General features: G+C 40.7%; 1 protein-coding gene across 4 annotated transcripts in view; it reads right to left on the bottom strand.

Moving 5' to 3' along the window:
* LOC127452144 (N-acetyl-beta-glucosaminyl-glycoprotein 4-beta-N-acetylgalactosaminyltransferase 1-like) overlaps positions 1–19,570 on the bottom strand; it is a 144,094-nt gene that overhangs the window by 17,469 nt on the left and 107,055 nt on the right. For all 4 annotated transcript variants that reach the window (XR_007899207.1, XM_051717382.1, XM_051717391.1 and 1 more), the window contains exon 10: positions 8,630–8,696. Coding sequence is in view for 3 of the 4 variants with exons in the window: in XM_051717382.1 (XP_051573342.1) it covers positions 8,630–8,696 (67 nt within the window). In the remaining variant the exon portion in view is untranslated. The remainder of the gene's footprint in view (positions 1–8,629; positions 8,697–19,570) is intronic.

Genomic DNA, 19,570 nt, shown 5'->3' with positions numbered 1-19,570 from the left:
AGGAAAGAAAAGAGTGGCTGAAATGTATTTTTACCAAGGTCCCTGATTGCTTCAGTCAGTGTAGCCATATGGCAATCATTTCTTTTCTTTTACTTTTTCACCTTTCATAAAAAGCTAAAACATAATGCATTGTTGAAAATAAAAGGGCAGTCAATTAATTTTAAAATATTAATTTAATTCAAGATGAAACTGGTAATTAAAAAAAAAAAAAGAAAAAAAAAGTTTTGGGCAATTTTCCATTGTGGTACAGATTTCCATTGCGGTACAGCTATTTTGTCAGAAAGTCAAATGGGGAAAAATATTCCATCATTAGAACATAATGTGTACCATATAGGATTAACAGTTTGTGGGGCACATTGCATCGCAGATTGTTTTGTGAACTTGTCATAAAGGCCTGTTCACACCATATCCGTGACGATTTTGGGAGACGAACTTCTGACAGAAGGTCTATTCACACCGAGTCTGTAAAAACATTACATGAAAAACTATTTCACCCCTGTACAGTAGGCAGCGCTGTTGCGGTGCTGTTGTTATACCAGTCTCCTGTCCTAACCCTTCAGCTGTTAGACATTAATATAATGAACACTGTTAAAGCATTTATTTACCTAATTTGGTATAACTGATTCATTATGTTCTTTCCATGGTGTTGATGAGGAGCATTTAATGTGTTTTTTTTACACGAGTGAGATAAGTAAAGAGCGCTGATGCATAAATGCACATGTATTTATGAGTATCTTCCAAACGGACTGCAGAACTCAACTTCTCTTTTTATAATGCCTGGATAATATAAAACAAGGTACAGTGATATAAATAAACATGGCGTAATGTACATTAATAATAACAGTTTAGTATAAAATAGGATGCATATTTTTAAAAAAAAATACTATAAAAGAAAATCTGGCTCACTGCCTTTTCTTTATTTAAATAATTGCAATACTTTGTTATATTATCCTTGCAATAAAAATAGCAGTGTGGTTCTGCAATTCGTTTGTCTAAAACATTGGATGTAACAAATCTTTTTACAGGATATTTTACTATGAGCTTTGTCCAAACAAATTGCTGAACCTCACTGCTATTTTTAATGTCATGAGAATAAAACAATCACAGTGATATACATATTAAATAATGCACATTAATACAAAACACCATAAGCAGACTTTCAAAAACAGAACGGGTTTATGTTTGCAGTACCAACGGTTCATGAACTGCAACTATTTATTTTTAAGTATATAATTTTCAGGTGTGTATCAGCTGCACATCCAATGCCAGTGCTTGCCAGTTGATTAGCACCACGAAGACGCTGGATCGAGCAGCAGCGACTGACAAAAATCTCTTATGTAAGTGGTCAGTCAGTTTTCACTGCAGTCCGAAGAAAATTGGAACACTCTCCGTAAAAAAAAACCTTTGGATTGTCGGAGGACTATTTGTCAGACTCGGTATGAATAGCGGCATCGGAATCCATTGTTACCATACAAAAGCTGGTTCAGAACGAACATTTGTACTGAAAAAACGGGTTTGGTGTAAACAGCCCTTAAAGCTAGTTTTGCAAAAAGGTAGTTATTGAAGGATTGGGCAGTACCAACTGTATTGGACCCAAAAGCAATCCCCCAAACCCATAAGCAATCATTGTTACTAATTTTACATGCAGAGGTTAGATAATCATAACAGGTACAATAGCTTATTTATTCTAAGTGAAATGGTACAAAAGTGTAGAAAATGGCCCCTTTATACTATTTTTGTTCCAGTTATGAATTCCTTGATTGTAACTGTTATTAGTACAATACAAAACAAAATTAAAATATAAAACAAATACAGTCTCATGATTTATACACACATAAATAAAACATTAATGGAAGGGTAACAGGTGCCAGTGGATGATAACTGACAGCCTGCCATACACGATTGTCATTAAAGCAGAAAGCCAGCCAAGAAAACACCAAACAACCTAGAGGAGGTCTCACTCCGTCTGCATCTCCAAGATGACATGACAAGTGTGTGTCTGTGTGTGTGTGTACATGCATGTGTGTGGTGCTGTCCTCCTTTTGGGAGTTGTCTGTGTGATTAATGATTAGGACTAGTGTTGTCACGATACTAAATTTCAGTAGTCAGTACCGATACCAGTAAAATTTCACGGTTCTCAATACCACCTTCAATATCATAGCAAAAATATGTTTAAATTGTTTCCTTTAATGTTTCCTTCAATTGTTTCTCAATTAAGAATGCATTGCTTAAGTTCCCTTTCGTAGGAACTCAAGCTGCGTAATGGCATTGGGACACGACCTGAGTGTCATATGGTCTGAAGCCCTTGTACAATCACGCCAATTTATTGGCTGGTGTCGCTTAAGCGACGCCCCTAGGGAGCTACGTCACGGGCTCCATAAAAGCGCTCTCTTTGGTGCCATCAAGTCTGATTTTCTGTTCTTCAGTGCACGATCTTGTTTGGCCCGTGTTGTACCAACAACTTACGTCGAAGAGAGGATCGTTATTATTATCCCTTTTGTGTGGCAACACAGGATGGAATTTAAGAAGTGCTTACCTCCGTGCATGTGGTTCATCGTCGGTGAAGATTCCCATGACACGCGTGTCGCCTGTCTGGGGTTTCGCCACACGGAGGCCACGTTGGAGGGTTCGGATTGCCCAAAGTGTGATTTAATGAATGTCAGGATGCTCTGTGAAAGGCTTGCCTCCTTCAGAAATTTGGTGCTGATGCAGACCACGTGTCTGCCAGCACCACGCGCCCGTTTGATTCATGGGAGGCTGGCATGGATGCCGAGGAGATGGGAGCTGAGCAGCAGGCTGACCTACAGTTTTCTCTGTCACTCTCCCTGGATTCAGTTAGATGATCTCCCGTGGAGTTTACATGTGGGCATTTGCATCCTAGCCCTGAGGCCCACACAGCAGTTTCCTTTGGCGCTGAGGATGAGGATGTCTATGGTGGTGTCGGATTCCGAGGATCTTGTCGGTGGCCAGTCTGAAGCCTTGCCTCCTAGCGGTCAAATTTCCAGACCTTCGGTAACATAGATGGAGTTGCTGGAGGTTATTACAAGTGCAGTGGAAAAAAATTGCACCTGGATTGGCCAAATGAAGCGCAGTCAGAGGATCGTAAATTGATCTTATAAGACTGTTTTTTAGCGGGCCAATGTGCAGCTACGTCTCATAGGCCACTCCCTTTTTCCCCTTTTGCTGTGTTTCAGCAGATGCTTCCTTGCAGTGAGAAAGAAAAGCCCACGGCAGCTCCGGTGCATTCATGTTTGGTATCTTCGCAACGTCCCACCAGAGAGCCGCATAAGGCACCGGACATGAGTTTTGCACCCCCTCAGGAGGATTGGGTTCCTTGTTCATTCCTACCATCACAGGTGCGTCCATGTAGGCATTTGGATGTTGGACCAGACCCTTTTAAGCAGCCAGCAGGACACCAGAAGCGAGCCTGACAGACTTGCAGTGAAACGAAGGGTGGGCCCCTATTCGGTGAAAGAAACCGGACCATACAAATGTATCCATGTCCTTCGTGTTTGCCCTTTGGACAGCATCGGGTTGAGTTCACTGTTGTTCCCGCCTCGAACACCTGACAGCCAAAATGTAGTTCAGTTTCTCCCCACAGCTTGCGCTGGGGAGCAAACAATAAAAAAAACACATTCCGAATTCAGCCTCTGTCTCCATAACCAAGGGTCTCGAGACATGCATAACAGAATTCGATGTTCATCAAGCACACACAGTGAACATAGCACCGCACCACATGTTGTCCCCATATAAATAAAGCTGGGGCCATTGTGGCAAACCAGTTTCCCAATAAACATTCCCCTAATGTCTGTACATTTTCCCTGTTCAAAATACCAGGGAAAAGGTTTATTCTGTCAGCGTCCCTGCTGTAGATAAATTTCAGGGCACTGATCTTTTATGCCTAAATACAATAAAGGCAAAAACATTATCAAATTCCCTTCAACCAGCCACAGTATTGGAGGAGCGAAGGCTTCCCTCCGCTGTGCCGCTGGTTCTGGAGCAGTCGCCAAACGTAAGCTAAGTGCGCCATCTAGTGGTTACAGTTTGCGCTGCAGGCAAGAGCCATGCAGTAATTCCTCTGTCTGCACGTCTGTCGGCTTGGCAGCAACTGAAGGGAATTTCTAACTGGGTACTTCGAACGATAATGCATGGCTATGTAATTTAAAGGCAAACTCTGCCGGTGTTCAGTGGGGTTGTTCTGACAGACATTTCTGTTTGGGAAGCCCAATTTTTGATTCTGGAAATTCATTCTCTCTTAGAAAAAGGGGCAATAGAGGAGATTCCCCCTTCTCAGAGAGAATGCTGTTTTTACAGCCGTTATTTTCTGGTATTGAAAAAAGACGGGGGCTTGCGTCCCATTCTGGATTTGAGAAAATTTTATTCCATTTAATTGTTTTAAATAAATTTAATTGTGACAGCAGATTTGGAGGACGCTTATTTCCATGTTTAGATTGCGCCGAAGCACAGGTGCTTTCTCAGACTCGCTTTTGGAGGCAAAGCGTATCAGTTTTACGTCCTTCCGTTCGGACTTGCACTGGCACCATGCACTTTCACAAAAATGCATGTATGCAGCTTCAATGCCCTTGAGGCTTCAGGGCAGTCGCATTTTGAATTATCTCGACGATTGGTTGGTGCTAACCCACTCGGAGTCTTTGGCTGCCCAACACCGAGATGTCATTCTCAGCCATTTGAGCAATCTAGGGCTGTGTGTAAATCTAGACAAGAGTGTCCTGATGCCAAGGCAACAGACTCTGGTTCTAGGGGTGGAGCTGTATTCTCGGGCAATGCAGGCGCGTCTGTCTCCAATTCGTGTTCTGTCATTTTTCCGGTGTCTAGCGATGTTCAGAGTGGGAGAACATTTCACAGGCTTTTGGGGCTCATGATCGCGGCTTCCACTATCATTCCCCTGGGCATGTTGCATGCGAGACATTTTCAGTGCTGGATGAACTCCACAAAGGGATTTCAAGCACTGACATGTTCCATTTCTTCAAAGTTACCATGGATTACGCAGCTCGAGTCCATATGAAAGAGAACCAGGGTTACGTTTCACATAACCAAGACGTTTTTTAAGTAGGGCCCAACTGAGTTTTTTTTTAAATCCTGTGTTTCCATTTTTTTTTTTTTTTTTTTTCAGAATCCATGTTTTAAAAAGAAACACTGGTATTGTGATATCTTTTTTATTTTAGCATTGACATGGTACCGAAGTACCGGTACTTTTGACATCCCTAATTAGGACACTCGTTTGGATTTGGCTCCTCATTCTCTGGTGAGCTTCGTGGGTTGGTGTTGGCAGCTAATGCACATCCCTCTCTCCCTCAGCTTGTTAAGTACAGTGAGGATTAAATCGAAAAATTGCTTTCGTCTCAAATAATTATGTAAACGAAGCAAAGGAGGGCCATGGGGATTCTCTTGCTCCCTCTTTCTCCCTTTCTCTCTCACTTTGTGTCTCTACTTCCTGTTAAAAGCATGTGTAAATTAAAGTCAGCTCCCTTGATGAATGGCAGTAATTTGAAGGAGAATGTGCAAATACGTGTAATGGTTGATAAGACGATATGCAAAGGAGCGCAATGTACATTCTTACTTTCACAGCATACACCAGAGTATCATGGTGTGTGTTTCCTGTCGATTACCTAGTTGCTATTGCTGAAATTCAAATGTGAGTATAATTGCAGTTTTTACATAGACAGCAGAGGCTGTAATGTTCAGAAGTTGTGAATGTTAACTGCAGAGTCAGAATTTGCAAATGCTACACTCAAGAGTTCTGTTCCAGTTTAATCATCTTTTAAATATACTTTGGCCCCAAAAGTATTGGACACTTAAGCCACATCTACAAAATGTATGAATGTCTTTGCATAAACAAAATATCAAACCGAGTAGCATGCTAAAAAAAAAAAAAAGATTGCAAAAGCAAATTTTTAAGCAAAACATTTAAAGAATATTATGTGTACTTTCCTGGTACATATATGGTAAACATGTTGTACCTATAGACAAATGTGAAGTAACTAGAGGTACGTACTTGAAGTGTTTGTAAATGGTAACTAATATCAAACATTACTTACCTACCAATGGTATATACATGCTAAATATGTCTACCTACAGACAAATGTGGCATATATGTACTATGCATATTACAAAGGCTAGAGAACTGGTAATTCCTATGCAATGGTTATGTACAATGGTGCACTTTATTTTACAGTCCTATTTCCAAGTATTGGTAAGTACCGTAATGTTTCACATTAGTTAACATGTACATACACAATAATTAATTGCATGTTATAGCCCACACTTGTGTGTAAGTACTACATATTTACCATGTATGTAGCATTGAGACATAATGTAAAGTTTCATATTAGTTACCATATAGGTACACTTTAGATAGTATGTATTGTTATGCCGCATTTGTCTGTAGGTACAACATATTTACCATGTACACTGGCGGCCAAACGTTTGCAATAATGTACAGATTTTGCTCTTATGGAAAGAAATTGGTACTTTTATTCACCAAAGTGGCATTCAACTGATCACAATGTATAGTCAGGACATTAATAACGTGAAAATTTACTATTACAATTTGAAAAAAATCAAAGAGTTCTCATCAGAAAATCGTCCACGTGCAGCAATGACAGCTTTGCAGATCCTTGGCATTCTAGCTGTCAGTTTGTCCAGATACTCAGGTGACATTTCACCCCACGCTTCCTGTAGCACTTGCCATAGATGTGGCTGTCTTGTCGGGCACTTCTCACGCACCTTACAGTCTAGCTGATTCCACAAAAGCTCAATGGGGTTAAGATCCATAACACTCTTTTCCAATTATCTGTTGTCCAATGTCTGTTTCTTTGCCCACTCTAACCTTTTCTTTTTGTCTTTCTGTTTCAAAGTGGCTTTTTCTTTGCAATTCTTCCCATAAGGCCTGCACCCCTGAGTCTCCTCTTTACTGTTGTACATTAAACTGGTGTTAAGCGGGTAGAATTCAATGAAGCTGTCAGCTGAGGACATGTGAGGTGTCTATTTCTCAAACTAGAGACTCTGGATGTACTTATCCTCTTGTTTAGTTGTACATCTGGCCTTCCACATCTCTTTCTGTCCTTGTTAGAGCCAGTTATCCTTTGTCTTTGAAGACTGTAGTGTACACCTTTGCATGAAATCTTCAGTTTTTTGGCAATTTCAAGCATTGTATAGCCTTTATTCCTCAAAACAATGATTGACTGACGAGTTTCTAGAGAAAGCTGTTTGTTTTTTGCCATTTTTAACCTAATATTGACCTTAAGACATGCCAGTCTATTGCATACTGTGGCAACTCAAAAACAAACATAAAGACAATATTAAGCTTCATTTAACAAACCAAATAGCTTTCAGCAGTGTTTGATATAATTGCAAGTGATTTTCTAGTACCAAATTAGCAATTTAGCATGATTACTCAAGGATAAGGTGTTGGAGTGATGGCTGCTGGAAATAGGGCCTGTCTAGATTTGATCAAAAATGACTTTTTTCAAATAGTGAAGGTGCTGTTTTTTACATCAGTAATGTCCTGACTATAATTTGAGATCAGTTGAATGCCACTTTGGTGAATTAAAGTACTAATTCCATCAGAAACAGCTAAATCTGAACATTATTCCAAACTTTTGGCCGCCAGTGTATGTACCATCGGTAAGTACAGTAATGTTTCATATAAGTTACCATGTACGTAAACCATAAGTAAATGCCTGTTATTACCCCACACCTGTCTAAAGGAACAACATAATTACCATGTATGTAAAGTACCAGGAAAGTACACATACTGTAAAATAAAGTGCTACCAAACTTTTTCTGTTTGTCAAATGTAACGCTGCATTCCATTCAAAGTTGTATGTGGGATATTCCAACTTGATGTATCCGATCTCTGACAATAAAGACATTCCATTGCCAGATGCTCGGAAGATGATGTGTAAGTAATCAAAACTGCAACACTACCGTTAGCTTAGCAGGGACTGTCACCAGAGACATCTCCTAGCAACCCAATTGATAAACAATACTGCAGAGCAAGCATTTGTGCTACAGGTGTATGACTGTCAAAAGAGAGTAGAATTTACCATGTTTTTTAGACCTGTCTCGGCAAATGTTAGTTAACTAAGCTTTAATATCATGCAATTTAGGAACTTTGACTCATTGATCAATATTATTTAATAAAAGTGAATGTTTATCATTAATGTTTGTACATCTCTCTGGGTGCCGACATGTTTGTGTGACATCACCCACCTGCATATCAGAGAAATCGGGAGTTGAAGATTTCCACACAAGTTTCCAAGCTGGAAATCCGACTTATAGTGGCATTCCATCGCACATTTCCTCGTAGAAAATTGGAACTTTTGAATTTCCGAGTTGAATGGAACACATTGTCACCATATGACCATTTGGTTAAAAGTAATTGCAAAAATTACTGGGAAAAGTAAAATTAGTTAAAAGGTTTAGCACCATTTGTTTTCAGATGCTACTTGGTTTGGTATGTTTTTCTCTAATGCAATTCAATTCATACATTTTTAAGTGTGACTTAAGTGTTAAAAAGTGTCCTAATACTTTTCGGGGCCACTTCTTGGCATGCACATACTGTATATTTAGGTTAATAAAGCTAAAACAGCGACAGAGCATTTACCTGTGTACAAAGAGATATAAGCTGAGTCAATAACGTCATACGTCAACCCGGGCAGGAATGGTCTCCACTGCAAGAGAAGAGAGACAGAGAGGTTTAAAGAATAGAAAAGTCACTTTGTTCCCTTCAGCCCTGAAAGTGCTCGGGGATGGCACTAGCTCTCAAAATAGATGGGATACAGACACATAACAATTCTTTTAAAGAGGCTCTGCAATTACAACTTCTAAATCACTTTTCCTTGGCCAATCACACATAAGAGGTCATTTACCAGTTGCAGAACAAAAATTTATCATACTGCCAAGCACTTAAAAATCTTTAGACACACACACTTCCTCTCATTCATTCGCACACCAGCCCCACACTACAAATTGGTTTTCAGCATTTGAGACTGTGTGGTTGAAAAAAGATATAGAGAGAGAAGCGGATGTGACAGGTGGGGAGATACAAGGAGAGAGAGAGAAAAGAAACAAAGAGAAAAAGAAAATACAATAAATTAATTTGAATTTGGAGCAGTTTGATGTTGACAGTGCTTATAGTTTGACAGTTCCAGGGCCCAGAAAATGGTACATAACAGAGCAGAAGTGTCTGTCAAATCTTTGCATACTAATTAGTCACAAGCACACACACACACACACACACACACACACACACACACACACACACGCACACACACACACAAAAGATGGTAATTTACAAGACTATTTGACTCAATTATGAAATTGCGAGTAAAGAAATCTTGACTCGTTCCTGTTTAGAGTGTCAGAAACAAACATTTAATATATATAGTCACTTTTAGCACACTTACTGTATAAGGACCCACCCAAAATACATGCACAAACACAGACATCTCACACACCTGAATCAGTTTGCTTCAGTGTTTAGTATTCACCCTGTTGTTTTGCACAGCTTGTGTTTCTCAAGGTCAGATCTGCCTTTCGGGAATCGATGGAGTGCAGTTACAGCACAATGTCAGATCTGAGGAGCCACAGACGCCTGTTTGCCCCCAGTGACACAAAACACACACACATACAAATAAACAAATACAGCCATGCAAACAATCACACACTCACACACACACTGATAAATATACACTTTAAATGGTATAAACTTGTACACAAGTTTAAATGTGCAAACATTAAAAGACACAAGCACACACAGATAAATGCAGACAAACACTGCAAACATAAACAAATGCAAACACACATACACACACCAGAGCTGAACTGAAGCCCCTCTGAGATCTAGACCTTAATGAAGCCTTTACCCTTCAAAACCCATCCGAGCTCTAACTGGATCCCAGGGTGTTTTCTTATTGGAAAAATCCTACATAAATGTATGTACTGTATATACTATACATACAATGAAGTGTACGGTATATTATTATTTAGGGTAGCATGGAGTGAACACTTTAAAAAAAATAAATAAATCAGGTAACTTAAAAAGTGCTTCAGGTGGTAACTGACATTAATTCTAAAAAAAAATGTAATATGACTGAATCAAATTGACTTAATTAGATTACATCAATGAAAGCAACTTTTAATCTGAATAGATGTGTATTAAAAACAAAAAACAAACAAAGATCACAACTCAAGCTTTAGCATCAATAAGTAGGCATTCAAAGAGCAATATTAACTGAATAATTCGCCCAAAAATTACAATAATGGCATAATTTACCCTTATGACTTACTTTTTTTTATGGGGAACACAAAAGGATATATTTTAATGAATATCTCTGTCCATCTGTTCAATACAACAGCAGTGGAAAGTGGCTCACTTTAAAGCTTAAAAAGTGACCCAAAAGTATCATGTGGCTCATGTGTCATATTCCAAGTCTTCTGAAGGCATACGAGAAAATGTTGATGTCCATTTGCATGTTCATGAGTGAACCTTGTTCACAAGTGGCTCACATGTCCACTACATCAGGGTGAGTAAATAATGAAATAATTTTTATTTTGGGATGAACTATTGGTTTAAACATACACCATTTCAGCAATCCTTCAACCGAGACTACATTTACATTGATACCAGACAGCTGCCTATTTAGAGAAAGCGGTTTATTTAGAGAAAGTTTCATTCCTGTTTATATGCACTGTATAAGCAGCATACTCTTTACTCCCATATATATGCAGCTCGGTCAGTAAGCAGTTTACTCCACAGCAAACATAATATCACTTTGACATTTGTGTAAATAACAAACATGGCATCCGAGGAAGACTTCGCTATTTTATTCTCTGTTGCTTCACTTTTTTGTTGATGTGTTTGTTTCCTTAAATTTCCATTCCAACCTGTGCTGAAATTCACTGCAATAGTGGGGTTTCCCCATTACATAAAACAACGGTGTAGAGGAAGGAAAGTAGGAAGGAAAACGGGAGCTGGGGTTGCAGGTCAAGTAAGTGGGTTTTCTTTATTTTTCTCGTATAACTCAAAATTATGCTTTTCAGACAGAAATTCACTTTTCACACACAGCTTCTATTAAACAGTTCAAGTAACTTAATAATAACAATGGTTCAGCTTCACAGCATGGCTCAGGGTGTGCGTGGGTGGCACCAACTCTCTCTCTCGGTCTCCTACATCACTGAAATGAGACACAGGTTTGTAATATCAGCAATCACCAGGTGATGGTCCTTACCGCTTCCTCTCTCCCCACTGACAGACACACAACCACGTTCCGCTCCACATACCCACACTGCCTGACTCAGGCCCGGGACCCATCCAGCCTGCTAACACCCAACCCATTCCTGGAGAGGAAATCAGCCACAACCATTTGCGGCCCCGGCCTGTGGACAACCTTAAATTTGAACGGCTGAAGTGCCAGGTACCAACGAGTGATCCACGCGTTGGTATCCTTCATGCGGTGGAGCCACTGAAGCTGGGCATGATCCGAGCAGAGGATGAAGGTCCGCCCCAGCAGGTAATAGCGGAGGCTTAGGACCACCCATTTGATGGCCAGGCACTCTTTCTCAATCGTGCTGTACTTAGTCTCCCTCAAAGACAGCTTGTGACTAATGTACAGCACTGGCTGCTCCACCCCCTCCACCTCCTGTGAGAGCTCGGCCCCCAACCCCCCTCTGATGCATCCATCTGTAAAATGAAGGGGAGAGAGAAGTTAGGAGCATGTAAAAGCGGCCCGCCACAGAGTGCAGATTTCACTCTCATGAAAGCCTGTTGGCACGCCTCCGTCCACTGGATGGGATATGGCGCCCCCTTTTTAGTGAGATCAGTCAAGGGGCTGGTGACATCAGAGAAACTAGGCACAAACCTTTGGTAGTAGCCAGCCAGCCCCATAAACTGTCTCACCTCCTTTTTGGTCTTGGGATGTGGGCAGACCGCTATCGCTGCGGTCTTATCAATTTGGGGCCGTACCTGCCCATGACCCAAGTGGAAGCCTAGATACCGTACTTCCACTCATCCAATTGTGCAATTTTTCGGGTTTGCCGTGAGTCCTGCCCGACTCAGCAACCTCAGAACAGCTCTTAGATGGTGCATATGCCTCTGCCAGTCGTTACTGTATATGATAATTTTGTCCAAATAGGCAGCGGCGTATGCAGCGTGTGGCCGGAGAATCTTATCCATGAGGCGCTGGAACGTGGCAGGAGCCCCGAACAAACCCAAGGGAAGAGTGACGAATTGGTGTAATCCGGACGGTATGGAAAATGCAGTTTTTTTCTCAGGATAATGGAGTTAAGGGGATCTGCCAATACCCCTTTTTAAATCCAGTGTCGAATAAAATTGAGCTGCACCCAACCGATCGAGCAGTTCATCAATTCGGGGCATTGGGTATGCATCAAATTTAAACACCGTGTTGAGTTTTCGGTAATTTACACAGAACCGGACTGACCCGTCACTCTTAGGTACGAGAATAACCGGGCTGGCCCAATCGCTGTACGATTCTTCTATTATCCCCATCTTGAGCATGGTCTCTAATTCATCCTGAATCACTTTTTCTTGTTTTCGGGCAAGCGGTACGGCCGACTACGCACTACCACTCCCGGTGTGGTCTCGATATGGTGTTGTATGAGGTTCGTATGACTGGGAAGAGGAGAGAACATGTCCGCAAATTCTTTTTGCAACTTGGCCACCTCCACGAGCTAGGACGGTGAGAGGTGGTCTCCACAAGGGACCGGGGTGAATGGATCGGCTTTGAACTTCACCTCTGGCCCGAGCTCCACCCTCTCCGGAACTATCACTGCCATGGACACGGGGGCCGCCTCACTCCATAATTTAAGGAGGTTGATGTGGTAAATTTGACATGCTCCGCCTCTATCTGTTTGTTTAACCTCATAATCGAGATCCCCAACTCACTGTGTAACATCAAATGGCCCTTGTCACTCAGCAAGTAATTTCAAGCTTGACGATGGGGCGATGGCACTGGAACCATTCCGCGGTTCTTCGTGGCAGGCAAACGGTCAGCTGCTCCAGCACCATCAGTTCGATAACATCCTCCACGCCATGCCCTTCCTCAGCTAGCATCCATTTTCGGCAGGCATCACGGAACTGCTGGGCAAACGCGAATGGGCGAACGGCTTCGCTCAGGGTGAGGGAGCGGAACCACTGGTGGTGTTGTTCTGGGGTGCAGCCAACCCGTTGCAGGACAGCGGTCTTCAGCTTCAGTTAGTCCAGGCGGTCCTCAGCTGGTAGTTACTGCGCCGCAGTCGGAGGCAGTGGCTGACTGCTCGAAGAGGCCCACAAATGCCTCTGGATCGTCCTGGGGGCCCATCTTTGTAAGCAGGAGGCGTGGCTTCATCGCTGCCTCCGGGGTCGTGGCAGAGGATCCGCCTGGAGCTAGCCAGCTCTGTAAGGCCTGCCGATCCTTGGCCTGGGCTTGGAGGAGCTCCTGGAAATGTCACTCCTGGGCGAGGAGGGCTTGATGATGGGTCTCCTGGATGCTAGCCAGGGCATGGATGACTTTGCCCAGCGGTGAGGTGTCCATGGCGGCCAGTCTTCTTCTCACTCCCGGGTTTTGGCACCAGTGTAGAGGGGTTTCAGTAGGAAGGAAAACGGAAGCCGGGGTTGCAGTCCAAGTAAGTGGGTTTTCTTTATTTTTATCGTATAACTCAAAATTATGCTTTTCAGCCAGACATTTTCATTTCACACACAGCTTCTATTAAACAGTTCAAGTAACGTAATAATAACAATGGTTCAGCTTCACAGCATGGCTCAGGGTGTGTATGGGTGGCACCAACTCTCTCTCTCGGTCTGTCGTTCCGGTGGCCTTTTAAAGCCCATCTCCGCTGTCACTGAAACGAGACACAGGTGTTTAATATCAGCAATCACCAGGTGATGGTCCTTACCGCTTCCTCTCTCCCCACTGACAGACACACGACCACGTCCCACTCCACAAATGGGATTCCCCCAACGTACATGAGAATCTACGTGAACGTGAGGGGCCATCGATTTTTTACAATGGTGAGTATAAACACAGTGTTTCCCCTAGCATTTTTTTCAGCAGCGGTGCTGTTTTGTGCGCGACCACAAGACCGCAACACCGGACCCGTATTAAAGCGTATTAGACAGAATAGTTTAAACAGGTGTGTTAAACTCAATTTCAGCCTGTGCCACATTAGGGTTTATTTGTGCCCTCAAAGGGCCCATTGAAAATGTGGCACCAGTACCTGCTTTGGTAGCACCCATGCAGTTACCAGTAATATTACATGTTATGTGCACTGAATGCACATTTGACAGTACAGCATTGATTCTGAGGTTGGGATGCAGATGAAAATTATGATATTAACAACAGTAACGTCTGTGTAAAAAAATGAACACCTAATTTTGATATGGCTAAATTGAAATATTCTGACAGTGTGACTAGTTTCTTCTTTGCAGATGCCTTTCGTCAGGCTCCTACTGATTAAACTAGTCATCTCTTGGAATTTCTGAATTAAACAAAACAACTTACATTTTCGCACAATCAGAGAGCATTAAAAGAGAACACATTTTATACAGTTGGAAAACTGATAGCTTGGTCCATAATAATTATGAAAATATACCATAGTCCTTCCATAATATCCATAGTTTTAACAATGATATTTTTAATAAGTCCATGGTACCCAAAGGTAAAACCATTCATGGCTCCTCACTACCATGATTAGTAACTATGGTTTCTATACAAAGAACAATAGCATTTTTTTTTTAATGAAAAAACAGCAGTCTAAATACATTTAGAGACTTTTTCTGCATTCATAGTTTTCATGTATTCATAGTTTATACCATACAGTTAGTGTTACTACAGTAAATCGATGATACATTTTTGTAAGTGTTGTGATTTGAGAATTGAAAAGCCTTCTAATTTTTATTGTCTCCTGTTTTCTTTGTCGGTGTCGTTTAGAATGTGGGGGCTCTTTGTTTAATCACAGAGACTTCTGTACCGCATTCAAAGGGGTTTCGCAATCCCTGCCGCGCATCTCACTGGTTAACAAGCACATTAAAATAGTCTGATCGGTTGAGACAAGTCCGTCTACACTCGTGCTACTTTATCCACGACTGAGCCATGTTGATAACTGATCCGTGTAGTGCTGTTTCATTCCACTTTTGAAGCGAGCAAAATGTGCCCCAAAACATACAGATGACAGGGGAAGGCTCATTAATATTCACGAGGAAAGCACTAACTGATTGTTCAGTGAAGCGCTGTGATCCCCTGCCAACCTACGTTTCAGAAATGAGCTCGCGGGCAACATGAAATGAAGTGAGTAAAGTGCCGCTGCAAAATGCATATAGGGAAACACTGAAACGGGTATAGTTTATAGTGTATGTGCTTTTCCCACTGTACTCCCATAAATGTTGAATACTTTCTGCTGTGTTGACTTGTTGTTGGGTTCTATCCTATGACGTTAGTTATCTGGACTGTTCCATGCTCATGTGCACTCTTCAAAAACCTGTAAGAACGCTGCTTACATGTTAACATAGTCACATAAACCGTGTTCTCCGGGAGAAACCTAGGTGTGTTAAACTGCTCTCTCTTAATCCCTTAAGCGGCGTAAGGTAAAAGGCTTTCTCGTTTACATGATGTTTTAGAACCCCACTTTTTGCAAAAACCCTGGAATAGACCATTTTCTTAAGTGCATGTAACCGTGGTCAGAGTCTAGGCAGCAGCTTGATAAAGTATTTACACACTTATGTGTTATTATTAATACTCCCAAATGTTTCACTGGACATCTCCACTCACTTCCCGATACACATTTCACACAGGTGTATCACAGGTGCACATTTCACACTTATGGGTGGGACAGGTGGGACATTTTGTCCCCACTTTGTTTTGAAAAAGATTTTGTCAGTTAAGTGTCTAATGAAAAAGAAACATCTCCAGTTCTTGAGCAGGAGTTTCCATTTCATTTGTGCGTGTTATAATAAGTGACGATCCAATGCCGGAGTTTGTTATCATGAGTGCTTGTTGAGGCTGTTATAAGTTGCGTTGAGTGACAGCGGGCAGCGATGTTGTCTTGTGCATCCAGACGCAAGCTCTACATGTGCTGCAGCTCCTGCTCCATTACAATTAAATCGCAAAGCAAATTGCAAACAGATGAATCCCCGTTCATGATAAACATCCACTTCCACCTTTGTTTATTAAATTAAAAATATATTAGGACAGATTAGAACCTGGAAGTCCTTGTCCTGGAGGAAAAGACCATAAGACCATTCAATCATTCTAGCTAAAGATTTAGCTGATCCATGTATTTTTTTACTGACTAACAAAATCCTAGTACTGACAGATGTATGGATCAAGTTATCAAATTAATTGAGTAAAATATGTATTAGAGCGTTTGAATTTATCATTAAGAATGACTATCAAAACAGTAAAGATTATTTGACATTATATGCACCTAATTAATATGTATGCCTTTAGCCATCTCATGAGGATGAAAAAAAAAAAACTGTACCCACCTCTTTTTAAAACAAAGTGACACCCCTGTACAGCCATATACATTGTTCGCGCTTGAAAACATTCAATGACATTTAATTGTCCTTTAGCTTTGCCAATGACTAAAAATTAACCATGAATAAGATTGTATTGTTAAAGGGATAGTTCACCCCAAAATTAAAGATTTTACACCCTTAATGCTCTTATATTGCTTAAAACCTGTATGACTTTCTTTCTTCTATGGATCACTCAAGGAGATGTTAGGCAGAATGTTAGCCTCAGTCACCATTCTTTTTCACTGTATGGAGAAAATATATTGTTTAGAATATTTAAGGGGAAACAACAATCTGTGACACTACCGAAGACATAAGAACACATTTAATAGCTGTGGTTTCTTTAAAGCTTCATCCGTTTCTGTACCACTACAATTGTCTATATAGTTAAAAACTAACACAGACACAGGCAAAAGCAGTCTTAAGAAATGTCATAAAGAGCATGGAAATCCCTAAACAAAACAATGTGCAACTTACATGATGTTGCACATATTGCATCAGCTACAGTCTTATTTATCTTTTGTCTTGACACTGAATCAAACTGAGATCATTCAACTGTTGACTGGCAGTACTGTCCATAATAGCTTCTAGTGGAAATGTCATATTGGGTAGTTTCTGGTCAGAGTACATCAGACAGGCTTTATTAGGTCTCTTTGTCCCTTTCTGTTAAAATGCAAATCAGGCACAGAATAACTCTGTAGGTTGTAGGGTGCTTACGCTCAGAGCTACCAGGGAAAGTTTAAGCACATGAGAGCATCGTAGATGTTAGCCCACCTTTTCTGACTTAATATGGGTTATAGCTGAAATTGAGAAAAGAAGGGAATATTAAAGCTTAAAAAGTGGAACTCGGCAGGCTCGCCCAATGCAGTCTGCTTAATAAATGAATTCCAATGTGTGCCACGGTTAATTAGCTGTTTTTGCTTTTTTTTTGGTGTCTAGTCTCTGTTGACTCTAGCTGAGAACACCTCGAAATTCTATGAATTTATTCATTGGGCTCCTCTCATGTCTTTGAACCTGATCTTCCCTAACACTCCTTCTGTAGAACATTAAATAAGGAGTGAAGCACAGCTACATCATCTTGGCCCTTCTCAGCCTGCAGGCATTCAAAGTTGTGCAGTGTGGATTTAAAAAAAGTTGTGCCTTTATAAGAGACACAAAGAAAACTGTAGTGGAGTGAAACCTTGTTTTGGTGGTCACCTTTGTGTGGAGTGTAGATTGTAGATTTTAAAGTCTGTTAAGATAAAAATGCCAAGACTTAAAGTGATAGTTCAACCAAAAATTAAAATTTTGTCATCATTAACCTACCCCAATGTTGTTTCAAACACGTATTACTTTCATATGTGGAACACAAAACAAGATGTTAGGCATAATGACAGTTGCAGTTACTTTCATTGTTTGGAGAAAAAAATGCAGTTAAAGTGAATGGTCACTGAGACTAAAGGCCCCAGCACACTTCAAATGTAATCGAAGAATGGACATGTGTGATGTAAACTCAAACAAAATCTGGACAAAACTAAGGTGTTTTTGAGTTTGTTCCGGTGGTTTGTAACAGCTCGCCAGGGTGAATTTTCAGTGAAACTTCGTCCCGGCTGCTAAACACCTTCTTACTTCTTATTGGACTACTTCATTGGTAGATGTGACCTGGAGCTCCACCTGCTTTGAAGTCCACAACTAATTCATGTTACATTGTTCAGTCAGTTAAGATCAGTCAACATGAACAAACCGGTGTGCAGAATTATTAGCGAACTGGTGCAAACATACTTATATGTACAATCGTTCACGTAGAGACTTTTTCCAAGAACATGTCATGCAATTTTTTTTTGTTTAATTAGTCAAAAAAAAAATTAAAACTACTCAAATACTCTTAAGTGCCTTTTAAGTGCCTTCTGATATGTTGCCGTCTGCTGCGAAAGCCATTCTAACATTTGCCCAAAGTAAGCATCTCTTATCATCATTCTTTTGTCTGTATTATGCCCATTAACACTCTTTTATACACCCATCTTTGCAGAAGTATCAGTGTCATCATAAATTACAATAACAGAGTGTAATCAACACATATTATGACCACATATAGCGTGTTAGCGCATTAGTAATGTAGAATGTAAACATGACAAATTACACATCATCTACTGCATATGTTTCTTTCAATCATGATCGAGTGGTTAAAAATTCTACTCATAGAATGAGGCATGAAGTCATTAATAACACATTTTGATGTCAAGTTAAGATTTTACGTGTAGTCTTGAGTGTCCTCATATTTAAATGCTCCTCTAAACGCCTCTCACATCGGTGTAGCCGTTGTCTGAATGTTAGCAAACAGTATGCCGTTGCTGTTTTGAACTTCTTTTTGGCTCTGAGTGAAGAATGAAGAAGCACTTTGCCGTGAGTATGCCAAAGCCTTAACAAACTGCCTAACATCTCCTTTTGTGTTTCATGAAAGAAAGAAAATCATATGGGTTTGGAACAACATGAGGGTGAGTAAATCATGACATAATTTCCATTTTTGGGTGAACTATTTCTTAAAGACTTACAGAGAGGCCAAGTAACAATTCCCCAATACAAGTGACAGACTCTTGAACATAAAAAAGTGGAAAATGACACCAAATCCTTCTTCCCCGTTAAAAGCTCCACTCTATGCTCTCTATGGCAACTGTCCAATGCCGGGGACACAAAGGTCAAGCTCATGACTTTAACTAATGCACTATGCCACAGTGCAGCTCAGCTGTCCGGTTTGTTCTTACTTTGAGAAGTCGGAGATGGGGGCGTGAATTTAGTTTTACATTTTGATTAATAATCCATCAAAGAGAGTCTATCACAAATAACTGAATAAGTACAAATGAGAAAGTCAGAGAAAGAATACAAATGAGCTGCAATTCAGCTGAGGATCATAAGAAGAGATGAGAAAGTTTTATTAACCTGAAACATTTATGACTCTGCTTTTGTTCTTTAACCATAATTGTTACACTAAATCTCCTTTTCTTTCTTCTTGTTCTTTGTTATTCATATTTAAAACATAGCTTTTTAATTTAACTGCCT

Source organism: Myxocyprinus asiaticus, chromosome 2 (genome assembly GCF_019703515.2).
Source record: "Myxocyprinus asiaticus isolate MX2 ecotype Aquarium Trade chromosome 2, UBuf_Myxa_2, whole genome shotgun sequence".
Lineage (NCBI taxonomy): Eukaryota > Metazoa > Chordata > Actinopteri > Cypriniformes > Catostomidae > Myxocyprinus > Myxocyprinus asiaticus.
The sequence above is the reverse complement of the archived record's forward strand: the minus strand, read 5'-3'. Positions and strand labels throughout refer to the sequence as shown.